The sequence below is a fragment of the Sylvia atricapilla genome, chromosome 4, assembly GCF_009819655.1.
Source record: "Sylvia atricapilla isolate bSylAtr1 chromosome 4, bSylAtr1.pri, whole genome shotgun sequence".
In the NCBI taxonomy this organism is placed as follows: domain Eukaryota; kingdom Metazoa; phylum Chordata; class Aves; order Passeriformes; family Sylviidae; genus Sylvia; species Sylvia atricapilla.
The window spans coordinates 29,237,669-29,250,618 of record NC_089143.1 but is presented as its reverse complement, the minus strand read 5'-3'; the positions used below and the strand labels follow the sequence as shown (position 1 = coordinate 29,250,618).

Sequence of the window (12,950 nt, the reverse complement as noted above, 5' to 3'; positions counted from 1 at the left end):
GCTTTCCTATCACAAATTAATAATAATAATAATAACAACAACAACAACAAAAAAAGAAGTTAATTTTCTTCTGAAAGAAAAGAAATGCCCTTACCTCTCCACTAAAAAGTCTGTGAAAGAAGCCTCTCTTTGGCTTAGGAGACTTCTCTCTGTCTGGTGACACAGTACCATCAGTTTCATATGCATTGATATCTTCAAAGCATCCTGTTTCAATCATCTTTGAAACACATGAAATATAAATGAAATATCCATAAGAGCCTCTCAAACAAGTTCCAGGTTATATCTATTTATTCTGGCTGGGTACTCCTAACACTTAAAAATTCATCAGCCAAACTACACCACTGTCTCCAAAAGGAGGCACAAAGCTGACACTGACTCTCCTTATGCACTCAAACCAACTAAAGAAGAGCAATGAGAGCACTCTCACACAGGTAAGTGTCAGGTGCCCCCTTGCTTGTTTTACATTCTAGCCTTTCTTCTGCTCATGATGCAATACAAAGCTTTCAGAACCAGAAACAGATTTTCCTTTCAGGTATTCTGTTCATTTCAGAGCAGTCCAGCCAAAAAAATGTAGTATCTCTGTGCCCTGCACTGAACTTAATTCATAAACATGACATAGGAGGAAAAAAAAATGATATAATGAAGATGGGTCTCTGGAGAGAAATAATATTTGTCTGTGTGCACAGAAACAAAAAGAAATAAACCCACAATTACTGGGTACAGAAAGGACAGCAGGAAGAGTGAATGCCAAAATGTAACCAACAGGCAGGGTCAGAAAGGGGGAGTGGCTAATGCTCAAATCCAGTTGGCCTTTACCAGTGAGTGCCACCGGCACACATCAGTCACAACAGCAGGCAGCCAAATGAATGTACCTTGTCGAGGGAGAGAGGGCATAAAGAGGAGTAAGAATAAATGCAGCCTGCTTTTGTTGTAGACCATGACATTGGGTAAATTATGGAATGGTGAGAGAAAGTCTTGACAGGCAATGAATTGAGGGAAAGTTCAGTAACATGAATTAAACAAACAAACAAACAAAAACAAAAACAAAAAAAAAAAAAAAAAAAAAAAAAAAAAGGGCGCACAAATGTACAATGAAATCTGCAGTTCTTCCTTGAAAATAAGAAATCATGATCACACGAATTCCACAACAGCTTCCAACTTTATCCCTCTCTGCAGGGTTAGTTATTAAGCTGCAATGCATTTTTAAATGACTAGATCACATATTCTGAAGGTCAGAATTACAACATAGAACTATTTCCTATACTTTCTCCAAGGTTCACTGTTTCTCAGTGAAAACTTTCTTTGTCAAATGATACCTTTTCAAATATTCTTCTTAAGGTAATGCAAAAAAGCAAAAGGAAAACCAAAGGGAATGTACTTTTTTCCTCCAAATTGTTCAGAAATTGCTCATCTTTTGTGTTCAAGCTTTACATAAAATGCAATCATACTGAGAGAGAAACAACACTAGTAGGATTCAAGACAATAGTAATTTCAGAAAGTCACAAATAAATTATAATGAGGGGAAGGCATTCATAACAGGAACTACAATTTTAAGTAATTGTTACTGAGTGCTCTTGCTGAAATAGTAAAGATGATTTCAATTGCATGCAGAGGCAGCAAAATTCTAGTGCTCTTTGCAGACTACTAGAATATTCATTCAATAGGCATACAAAAAACTTTTGATATTGAACTGTTTGTTTTGAAACATTGAAAAAGATGAGTCTGCAATTCTGTATTACTGTCACTTGAATACTCTGTTGACACACAGCCTATACACAAACAGCTTGCACTGCACCTATTTGCTTTTGAACACTTGGAATAACATTCCATCCCTCTCCTGTGAACAGCAACACTGAATAACATGTGACTGAACAACAAGGAAAAGGTGGTCCCACTGATACTAATACTGTCCTGTAAGCTGAGCTTATGACGACAAGATGCCAGACTTTATTCATGCAAATTTACCATAGATCTCAGATTTTAGCAAGTTGTTAATGTTTTCGGAAAAAAAAAATATTTCTGAAGCCTCTCAGCAAAGAAGTCTAAAGCACAAACTTCTGTATACGTCCTAGAGAAAATCATTACATCTTTTATTAAATATTCTATACTGCTGTACGAAAGAAAATAATCTTCTAAGAAATGTACATTACCTCATTTTGCCAAGGTATTGAGACACAACCAGTCACAAATTTGGAATAGAAGTCATCATCTGTGGTATCCAGGTTCACTCCTTTTACTGTTGAGAACTGCTCAATGTCCAGGACATCTTTACAATAAACGGCACGTGGCTGCAGTACAATACAAGATTGCTTCATTAAAGTTTTGGATTTGGGGACTTTTAGTTTGATTTTATTTTCCCTAGATAAGTAGAAGGGAGCAAAATGTCTGCAATTTCACATTTCACATTGCTGATCACCAAATTACACTGTTATGTGGAACAGAAATACAATGACTCTCTTCATAAGGCACCTGAGCAATTCTACCCATTCTGCAAGTAACAGAAAAGAAATATTGAATCCAGAAATAGCTTGTCTGGATCTCTCAATTCTCTTGTCTGGTTATCATAATTCACTTATCTTCTGTTACCTTCCTTTCAACTCTGGAATATTTTCTTCAAAGCTATTACTCATTTCTTTTGCATCTGAGCAATGGAAGTGGACTTTTAAGGGCTAAGAAGTCAGCTACAAAGCTCCCTAGGGAAACACCACTGTTGTGAATTGTTCTGTGATCTCAGATGAAATACGACAAAACAATTAGTTATCATCAATAGCTACAATGGCATTCTTCTAGCAATTTAGCTAACTTGAAAGGTTTCTCTGGAGATCATATGATTGCTAACACAAAATTATGACAGCTCTTGCCTTTTTAGATACTAATCAAATCTGTCTCACCTACTTACATCTGGCAAGAATGGAGGTTCTAACATGTTAGCTTCCAGCCTCTTGAAGTTGATGTTCTTGAAAATAGGATGTTGCTTTACAAGAGCAGCTCCTCCTTCAGTGCAACCCAGTCGTTCCCCTGGATTTTTAGCAAGTAACTGCAGATACATAGAAATAAACTGATCCGTGATACGATTCCACGACTAAAAAATATACCTACATACAATGTTTTTAATCAGTTTATTTTGCTACTTGGCCTCTTATTAGGTAAATTTATCATGTATCAAAATAAACTAGAAACCCAAACAACAACATTCTGAGAACAAATAAATTTTCAATAGACAAAAAGAATCCCTGAAAGCACACGATTTCAAGATTATGCCTCAAGTTATATGAAAATATTTTAATTGATGCCATGTTGAGAAGACTTTATAGTACAGACTTTGCAGTAGGCTTTTCTTTCAGGAAATACAGACTTACATTTTTTTTCCTATGGGCTTAAGTAATGCACATATCGTGCATGAACTAGTACAGAAAAATTGTGAAGCTTTCTGTATAAATTTAAGAACAAGCAAGATAGAAAAAAAAAAAAGCCATTGTCTTGTAGATAATGTTTCAGTTGAGGAAAGTGGTGTACTGCTCAGCCAGTTATTCCCATGCAGTATCCAAGGTGAGCATGCTATTGTACTCCATCTATAATTACAAGTTGTCCAAGTAGTACTAGACCATTTCATTCATGTGACAAATAATCAATTTATGCAGCTTTCCTTCATCTTGAGAAAAGTTCTGAATTCTTAAAATTTTATAACTGAACAGTTCATGAACAATCACAAACTTTCATGTGAACTAAAGAAAGGTTTAAGAAATCCAGTTCTGAAAAAATTTCAAGATTTTAAAATAAAGTAGTTGGTCTCTTTAAAAGGATTAGAAATTTAATTTTCAAACCTCTACGTCTCTTCACCCACCATCCTGCAGATGGATTTTGCCTCCTCTGAAAACTTGTCTGAGTATGTTTCCTGGTCTTCCTTTACTCTCCGGTCAATCTCATCCCGTTTAACTCTTTCCTTGTGCTTCCTGAATGGAGACTGTCCTTCAATCATTTCATAAATCAAACAGCCAAGGCCCCACCAATCTGGACTGAATGTATACTTTTCGTTTTTGAGCACTTCTGGAGCTACAAAACAAAAACAAACACCCACCCACAACATTTCACTTCACATTGACTAATTGTGTATATTGGAAAAACTCTCAGGTACTCTCTTTGGGCTCTGTGCAGACATGTCCATGTGAATCCTCTGTACCTGGAAGAAACTTTAATTTCTACAGTGAGAACTCTGTTGATATCCAAGAGAAAAATCTTAAATTCTTTAATGCTTAAAACCAGTATCCTTTAGAGAATGATAAAAAAAAAAACAACTGAGAATGAAGTTTTCTAAAGCATGGAAAGAAATGTATTGTCACAGTAATTTCTCTGCTTACTTGTGATCATAAATCTTTTTGAATCTCAGGAAAAATTAGGTGCTTTCTTAAAGTTCTGTCTAAAGCTAGAATTTTCATTCAAGTTTTCAAGTTTATCAGTAGGCTTATAATTAAGTACTAACATCTACAAATCCATATTATAACCTTTCTTCTTCCCATCACACATCTAATGACTAATCCAGGTCCAATAAAGTTCTTATATTCACAGAAGCAAATTTCCTGGTAAAATGTAACTGATGAAGGATGCTTTACATACCCATGTAACCAACAGTCCCAACACGTCCTCGGACAGTTTCACCTTCTGGAATCTGCACGGCTAATCCAAGATCTGAAATCCTGATATGCCCTATATATGTTAAAATAAATTATACATAGTCAGCAAAAATAATGAAGTATTATCACTTCTAAAATAAAAATTTTCTATTGTAGACCTCATAAAAGACCCCACTGGAAAGTGTCAAAACATTCATATAGCCCTATATTTATTTAACATAATTAGAAAGGAGTGTTTTATTCAGCTCCTCCTTAAAAATGTGAAGAAAGAGAGGCACAGATATAACTGATTTTCTGAAGGTCATACAAAAATAATTTGCTCTTAAGCACCCTAATTCCTAGCTTTGGCATAGGCTGCTGCTCTTGAACAAATATAAATGCTCATTTCAGATTCTCTATCTATGCATCGGACACTTGTGGTTTTCCATTCTGTATACCCACCACAAGCACTTAGCTTTCTGACTTGTTAATAAAACTTCAAAATTAACTTAATTTATTCCAAATGTCAGAAAACTGTAGCCTATACTGAGAGAGCTTGTTTTCCTTTAATGAAGTACCCCAATAATGCCAAACATGAGTACTTGGAATTGCTATCCCCATTCCTACCCCAACCAAAAGCAGCTCAGCCAATAACCTACTCAGAATTATTTATATTGTAACATGTCAGTTCAATCCTGGGATTTCTTCTTCTCGTTAATCACTCCTAAGTGGATAACAGCTTCTACTGCAATTTATCAGCCAAATTTCTTGAGCTGACAACCTTCTCCTATCACATATGGCCTTTACAGCTGTATCTCTAACACAGAAATCATTTGGCAACAGACTGGTTTGTCATGCACGGCTCAGTGGGGAACCAGTTCAAGCAGGGCAACGAGAATAAATCCACCCCATTCTCCCTTACATTCCCATGGACAGATATAGTTCTTTGCTGGATAGACTCTGAACTGTTTCAAGCACATTCAAAACATTTCAAGGCAAGAATTGTATTGACATTTTAATTTAAAAACACGTAAGGTACTTTCTAAATAAAAATGTAAAAGTCTAGACAGAAGAAAGGACAATTACATTTTCAATTCAATTTTAAAACAATTTTGTAGAAAGAGTCATTGAAGAAAAAGGAAAAAAGAGCAAAACCCACACTTATTTCTAATAGTGGTTATAAGGACAGGAATACTGTTGTTCACAGAAACACCCCAGACTCACAGAATGACTCAGGCTGGAAGGAACTTCAGAAGGTCTCTAGTAAAACCTTCTGAGCAAGCAGGCAGCCCAAGGCATCCAAGGCTTGAAAAATACTTATTTAGAAACCCTCCAGGAGTGGGCACTGCATCACCTCTCTGGGTAGCCCATTCCAACGGCCAAGTAACCTTTGTGCATATATGCTGTGGCATTCAAAAAGCTCTACAGCATCAGTATTAGTTAACAGCATATTAATTTCTCATGTACATGTGTTAGATAATCAGGGGATGGAGGGAGAAAGAGTGTGGAAAAAGTCAAGTATCACTCTGTATACTGGTTGGAAATGAGTAAATGCTCTGGAGCAGCAAATGCTATTTTAAATACATTCAGATGCTCTTGTATTGCCTGACATCTGATGAACCCCTTTTCAAATGCAAGATCTGAACTCCTGAAGCGATTTTCTAATTAGTCCCCTATGCTCTCTGGAACTTGATCAAAATATCCCTGGCAGAGAGGAAGCATTCTAGTGCAGTCCTGCAAGGCTACATTTTTCCTCAAAGAAGCCTTCAGCTTTTCCAAGACATTGCTGGAATGAAAAATTAAAGAATGCATTTGATGTCTAGCAAAGCTTTAGCTCTTGTAAAGTGACTTCTCTCAAGTATCATCTTTTTTGAAATTTATCAGTCAGAACATGCTGACTTTAAAAAAAAACAACTGTGCTAATGACTTCAGAAACAGTTTTTCCTCAACTAAAACGCTCAGCAGATACAAGAACAAACTTGTAATATTCATCCACAGCTTAGAAGAGAATTCCTGCACAGAGGAGGGGGAAAAGGAGGAGCAAAAGGGGAAAAAAGTAGCCATTTGAAGGTAGAAAATTGACCCTTCAAACATAATCATGATAGACCCCCAAAGTTTTCCCTTGCTTTCTAAAAAGCAAGGCAGTATTTTCTTTCCTAAATTAAGATTAATCAATTAGTTCTCCTATATAATGAAGAACATTTCTGGCATGGCATTAATTAGAGGTGTAATTCTTGATTAATCTTAATCTTTACTTACCACAGTCATCAAGAAGTATATTCTCAGGCTTCAAGTCTCTACAAATTAAACAACAGAAATGTGAATTAAACAAAGACAAAACTATTAGCCCTCAAGTGCAACAGATTCAACAGAAGATTTCTTGGTTCTGACTGAAGCAATTTTTCCAGTTCCACCTATAAGCAAAAAAAAAGCTGTGAAGTTGATGGCCTATAATACAAATAATTTAACCAGAGAATTCAAGATCCACTTTCCCTGAACTCTTTAATTCATTTACATTAACAAAGGCAACGCAACACTAAAATCCCGATATAAAGTAGCAGCATTTACACCCAAATTTGTGCTCATAAGTGAAAAACATTTCTCCTGAGGAGAATCAGCTTTACAACTCCCCAGTGGTAAAACACTGTACTGGCTGCAGTTTGCTGCTGACCCCTTGCTATATTTCACCCCAGAGCATCAGAATATCAACTAAGAGTAATAATAGCAAGACTAAGTACAAGCTTAATATCATCCATTCTAGCTCAATTTCTTTGACATGTAACTTTTAAAGCTTCCTAGACACTTCAACTAGTTAAGATTCTTTGCAATAACTTTCTAGAAGTTTCCTATTACTTTTCTGTAAACATTAAAGTTTCACAAACAACATTTTTTAACTATTAAACAACAGCAAGACCCAGGAAATATTAAAAGGGCAATAATTCAGCATTGCAATTTTGCACCTTGTGCAATTTTAAATGCACTTTTAATGTTACTTTTTAAATTTTTATTTATGTTATTTTGTATCTATGTGTATTTGTGGTATTTGTGGTATGCAGTAAGCATGTGGACTAAAATGGTCTCTTAGATTTCTTCCACCATAATTATAAGCCAGAAATAGACATGTAAAACCCAGTAGTTAGCTAAAGAGACAGTTATTGGAACAGATTATGAAAAACAATATGTATATATATACGTGTACATACAGTTGTGACAAGAAGAAGAGACTGAATAATACAAAAGAAAAAATATTAGGAAAAATTACTCTAGAGTTGACGTTCTAAATGAGATACAACTGTTCACCAAGAAATCTACTTAGGGCTTTTCCCCCAAATACTGGGAAATTCATGTTCTGTAGCATGTTTATTCATGGTAAAGTTTCATTACCTTATGAGATGAACTGTATATAAACAAAGTCATAAAGATGCTCTGCTTCTCATGCTTTTAAGTCTCGACAATCCCCATAATAGTAATAAATGGACATTAATGTAAGATTACAATAGCAGAGAAACCAGGAGAGATCAGAGTTAAAAAACTGAAGAACTCGAGGATATGACACATGTTTGAAGGTCTTATGGGCAAACAGCTAACAAGCTGGACTTAAACACAGGGCTGTGGTTGTTGTTAGGGGTTGTTGTTGTTTTGTATTTTGAACAATCACTTTTGTTTTCATCTGGGCAATGTGAAACGACCTACTTGTAGCTAATGAAATCTCTCACCCCTGCTTCCCTCCTACATGTATGCCAAAACACACTGTGCAATATTGCAAGGTTGGCCAAATTCTCTAGGGAACGATGTCAACCACAAGCATAAGCCTCATTCACTCTGGTTCTGTCACTTCCCATTCTGTGTGTGTGTGTTGGTCTTCTACACTGTGGAGGGAAAAGACTAAGATTCATTATATTGAAGTTATATACTTTAAATATTCTTTGAAAGAAATGGTATTTGGTATTACATGGCAAAAGTAAAGACAGCATTCTTGGTCCACCACGACATTGGTTTTGCTTGTTCTGTAATATTAATTCATTCAGGGGGTTAAACAATGTATGTACAGAGACAAAACAGAGCATTAAAATCATACAATCTCAATTGCAATGCATAAAGCTTCTAACAGTTTTATCAATTCAAAGGCAATTATAAGTTTACTGGAGGAATCTGAAATTAAAACAGGAGAAGGAGCTTTTCACATGGGCTATGACTATCCTGCTACTCTTGCGGGTGTAACATACAACGCAGCCAGGAACTTCTAGAACCCTCTGTGAACTTCTTTAGAGTGGGCAGGAATACAATACCATACTCCTAAAACTTATTTATTAAAATTATAAATTAATTTCCTTTGTAAATCATAGTTTCATTTCATTTTACAAACCTTGAATCAACTTTATACTGTTTTAAAATACATCAAGCATCAAGACCTAAATGAACAGCAAGAAGACATAAGAGATATATTCCTAGAGATATGCCATGAAAAGGATAACTAAATAACTTTTTTAATTCTTTTCCTACAAAATTAAAATACAAACTTGTTTTACTAGGAAACAATATGTTCAATGCTGAAGAGACGTAGAAAAGTACAAGTAACTGCAGATGACACTCACCTGTAAACAATTCTCTCTCTTTGCAAATCCTCCAGACCACAGCACAGTTCTGCAGCATAGAAAATAGCTCTTTCTTCATCAAAGCCAGGATTTCCCATGTTATATATGTGAAACTTCAGATCCCCTCCATTCATTATGGTTAATACTAAACACAGGGCATCTTTCGTCTCATATGTATAGGATAAACTAACCTAAAAACGGGCAGGGTGAGAACACAACCATTATTCATTATGAACCCCAAAACAATTCACAGATCTTTTTTCCAATACAATCAACTTATGAATCCTTTTTCAAAGCAAAAAAGAACAAAACATACAAGTGGAAAATCACTCTTGCAGAGTACTGGAAGACACAAAGAATTCAGACTGATTTGCCTGTGTACATGAACCATATACATAAGACGAAAGCTTAGTGGCAGATCTGTTTAAATACCAGAGAGCTCCACCCAGAAAATACAGTTACTGATGATGCCTCTCAGCTGCATGTTACCTGTAATACTCTTTGTCCAGACAGCATGAGCACAATCCTTATTTTATTAGTATCTCAGGAATGATGCACTGTCAAACCATCTTCCTGAACAATAAGACTCAAAACTGCCATAGAGCAACTCAAATTATTTTAAATCAAATGTATAGTTCCTATTCCTACCCCTGCCTCCCCCTCAAGTAACTGTGTATTTCCTTGATTTAGAACTTGCCAACAGCGTAGACTCAGTACAACTCCCTACAGTCTTTCTTCCCACTGTACTTGAAATGTGGTGCTGATAGGCAAGGACAAAGTGCCACATTTTTTTTCAGGTTTTAGGTAAAAGTTTTTGGGTGCATTTCAAGTTTTAAAGTAGACTAGTGAATTAAAAAAAAAACACCTCCCCATTTAACACAATTTAATATACTACGAAATTCAACTGTTTAAGTTACAAATTCATTTTCAACAGAAAAAGCTATTCTACATAGATGATCATCTGGTAGAATCTTCAAAATCACCTAACTTGTACTATGAGCAATGGAATTCAAACATATACTTAGCTTACATTAGGTAAATAAGCTAGGTAAAAAAATCACTAGGTTGTTGTTTTTTTACTCAATAGAAGTATTTTAAATGCAGTACAAGTAAACAATTGCTTCAATTCAGTAACAGATCCAAACTCTTCCTTCAGAAGCATAAATACAATACTAAATAATAAAACCAAATAAATACTGAAACCAGCTACTCGAGGCGTAGATTCCCATTTGGTGTTTTAGCTGATGTGTCCAGCTATTTATGACTGTACTTGTGACAGAGGTATGACAAGTTATCTACCCACTTCAAAACCAGGATCACTGCAAATGCTAGAGCTAGATCTTCTCTGTTGCATAAAAAACCACCACTGGATAGCAAGAGGAACATAACTCATGCTCAATTTTGTAAAGTGATTTCAAATTCAACTTGGATCAATTATTGATTTACAGTTTTACATATACTGAAAAAAAAATCTTACTCAAAAATAGAAGTTCCACTGTTTTAGTAATTGATGGATAAATTCAGGTACTCTCTGGATTCAGTTTCAATCAATTCAAGCTCAGAAGCCTTGTGCAAAAATAACAGTAGCATATTTACACAGAACCATAATTTAAAATAGTTTAAAATATTAATGTATCTGGCCAGCAGATTCTTCTTTTTTTTTTTTTTTTTTTTTTTTTTTTTGTAGCTGACAGTATTCTACAATGAGGTTTTTTAAATACCTAAAACTTATCAGAAAACACATATTTTATACACATATATTTAGAAATAATTTTTACTATCCTCTAAAACAGGTACACTAAAATCCTTTGAACAGCAATAAAAAATTACAGGTAAATGGATTTCAAACCAAATCAAAATGTATTGGAAATTAACATTTAAATGACATTTCAATTAAAAAGTAAATATTACCTGGGGAAAATTTTACTTGGTGTATCTTTGAACATTTTGACTTCTTTCATTGCTTAGTAATTAGAGCTACTAACAGACCATAATTCACACAATAGCAGCAGGTTTAAGTATTAGAATTAAGTTTTCTATTACGTGGAAATTCCACTAAAAAGTTGTTTCACATACAAGATACCTCATTAAGCCTTGGTACATAACAAAGCAATATAACCTGAACCAATACACTTCTAAAATGTCATGTTTATCTTAAAATATACCAGCAACAGAGTAACAAAGGCTATGAAAATACGTCAGGATATAAAACCTCAGCTATTAAACAGAGGACAAAATTCAGTGGCATCAGCATGCTGAACCACAGCCTAATGTTCTGGCTCTGAGAAATAAAGCAGGTGGACCAGAAAAAATCCTTGTGCACAGAACTATTTCCAATCACACACAAAACATATTTATTATTGCATCAATCATTTCTCTCTACAGTCATTCACACCCTAAATCAATTTTAAAAAGAATTTTGTGCCCACAAGCTCCAGGAAGACACTGAAATCAAGTAAACAAAATGAGAGAAATTTCTGAAAATAGATTGGAAACAGATACTTACTACAAACCTACTATTCACTTTTTCTAGAATCCTTTTTTCATTTAGAGCCATTGATTCTCCTTTCCTCTTCTTTATTCTCTTTTTTTCTAGCTTTTTGCAAGCATACATTTTTCCTGTTGCCCGTACTTGACAGGCACACACCTACAAAAAGAAGGATGGTGAGTCAGGTGTTTTAGAATTTTTATTTTAAAGAAGATTAGATTTAATTTTCTGTTCAAACTCTTTAGTGGTCTCAGAAAATTATGGTCTGTAAGCATCAATACAAAGCCTTCGCTCATGAAACAACTTTAAAAGTTCACAAAAACTGTAACAGAAGTAGAAAAAGTCATTACACAGAGGCAAACACATTCCTTTTGGGATTGAACAGTTTAGTAAAACTGTGGATCCCGTGTTAATGAAAAAAGTGACTACAGTAACAGTGTTAAGTGTCCTAGTATGTGTTAAGGACAATACTCACATCACAATCAGAAGGAGAAACATAATGGTAATTAAGAGCACTCCTACTTCCATATAGGGCTCTGCTTAAAATAAGTACAAGGACAGTTCAATGAATTATAAATAGAATTATTAAAATCCATAGATTTTAGTTTTATGAATATTGTACATAATTTGGAAATTGCAACTAAATTCTCATTTCCAAATGAAATTTATAAATAGAAGCAATTGTTGTCAGTTTGTACAAGTTTTCTGCAGCTTTGTGCATGACCTATAATGCTTAAACTAACACATTAAAACAGTTTGTATCGACAACAGCTTGCCAGGTGATGTGTCCAAGTGGATTGATAGAGACAAGAGTTAAACAGACTCTTCTTTTGTTTTTTGTTCCTTAAGAACAGCCTTGCAGAAAGTTACTTCTGTACTCACCTCTCCAAATCCACCTTTGCCTAGTACTCGGTAATGCCTGAAGGTGTGTTTGGTTACTGGCTGCCTGATTAACAGAAAGAAACAGTTACTGCAACAGGAATTAAAAATGTTAGTAATGCCCCCAACGAGGTCTGCCTTCATTTTCTCCTTTCTGTTCTGACATATTTCTGAACAAATGTTGCCTTAATCTGATGTAGAAGTGCTACAAAAAGCTGAATTTGAAATGAAAGGAGTGCTCTGCTAAGAAACGTGGGCTCCCTCATGTGGTCACCAGACCCTGCCAATTGCAAGGAAAAAGCTGGTCAGCTCGGCCCTTTGAGCCCCCAGTCAGAGCCTTGTGTGTTCTCATCACAGGCCATTTATCACCTCCTGCTG

The 12,950-nt window shown here is 35.1% G+C and overlaps 1 protein-coding gene across 2 annotated transcripts in view; it reads right to left on the bottom strand.

Annotated features, from left to right (window-relative positions):
- Positions 1–12,950, bottom strand: part of GRK4 (G protein-coupled receptor kinase 4) — a 34,901-nt gene that overhangs the window by 2,705 nt on the left and 19,246 nt on the right. Inside the window, exons 7-15 of one of the 2 annotated variants that reach the window (XM_066317419.1) lie at positions 12,576–12,639; positions 11,712–11,852; positions 9,206–9,396; positions 6,870–6,907; positions 4,615–4,704; positions 3,845–4,053; positions 2,900–3,037; positions 2,151–2,288; positions 95–217 (exon numbers count right to left, since the gene is read on the bottom strand). In XM_066317419.1, coding sequence (XP_066173516.1) covers positions 95–217; positions 2,151–2,288; positions 2,900–3,037; positions 3,845–4,053; positions 4,615–4,704; positions 6,870–6,907; positions 9,206–9,396; positions 11,712–11,852; positions 12,576–12,639 — 1,132 coding nt within the window. Of the gene's footprint in view, positions 1–94; positions 218–2,150; positions 2,289–2,891; positions 3,038–3,844; positions 4,054–4,614; positions 4,705–6,869; positions 6,908–9,205; positions 9,397–11,711; positions 11,853–12,575; positions 12,640–12,950 lie in introns of those variants that run through there. The other variant, XM_066317420.1, reaches the window with a different exon arrangement.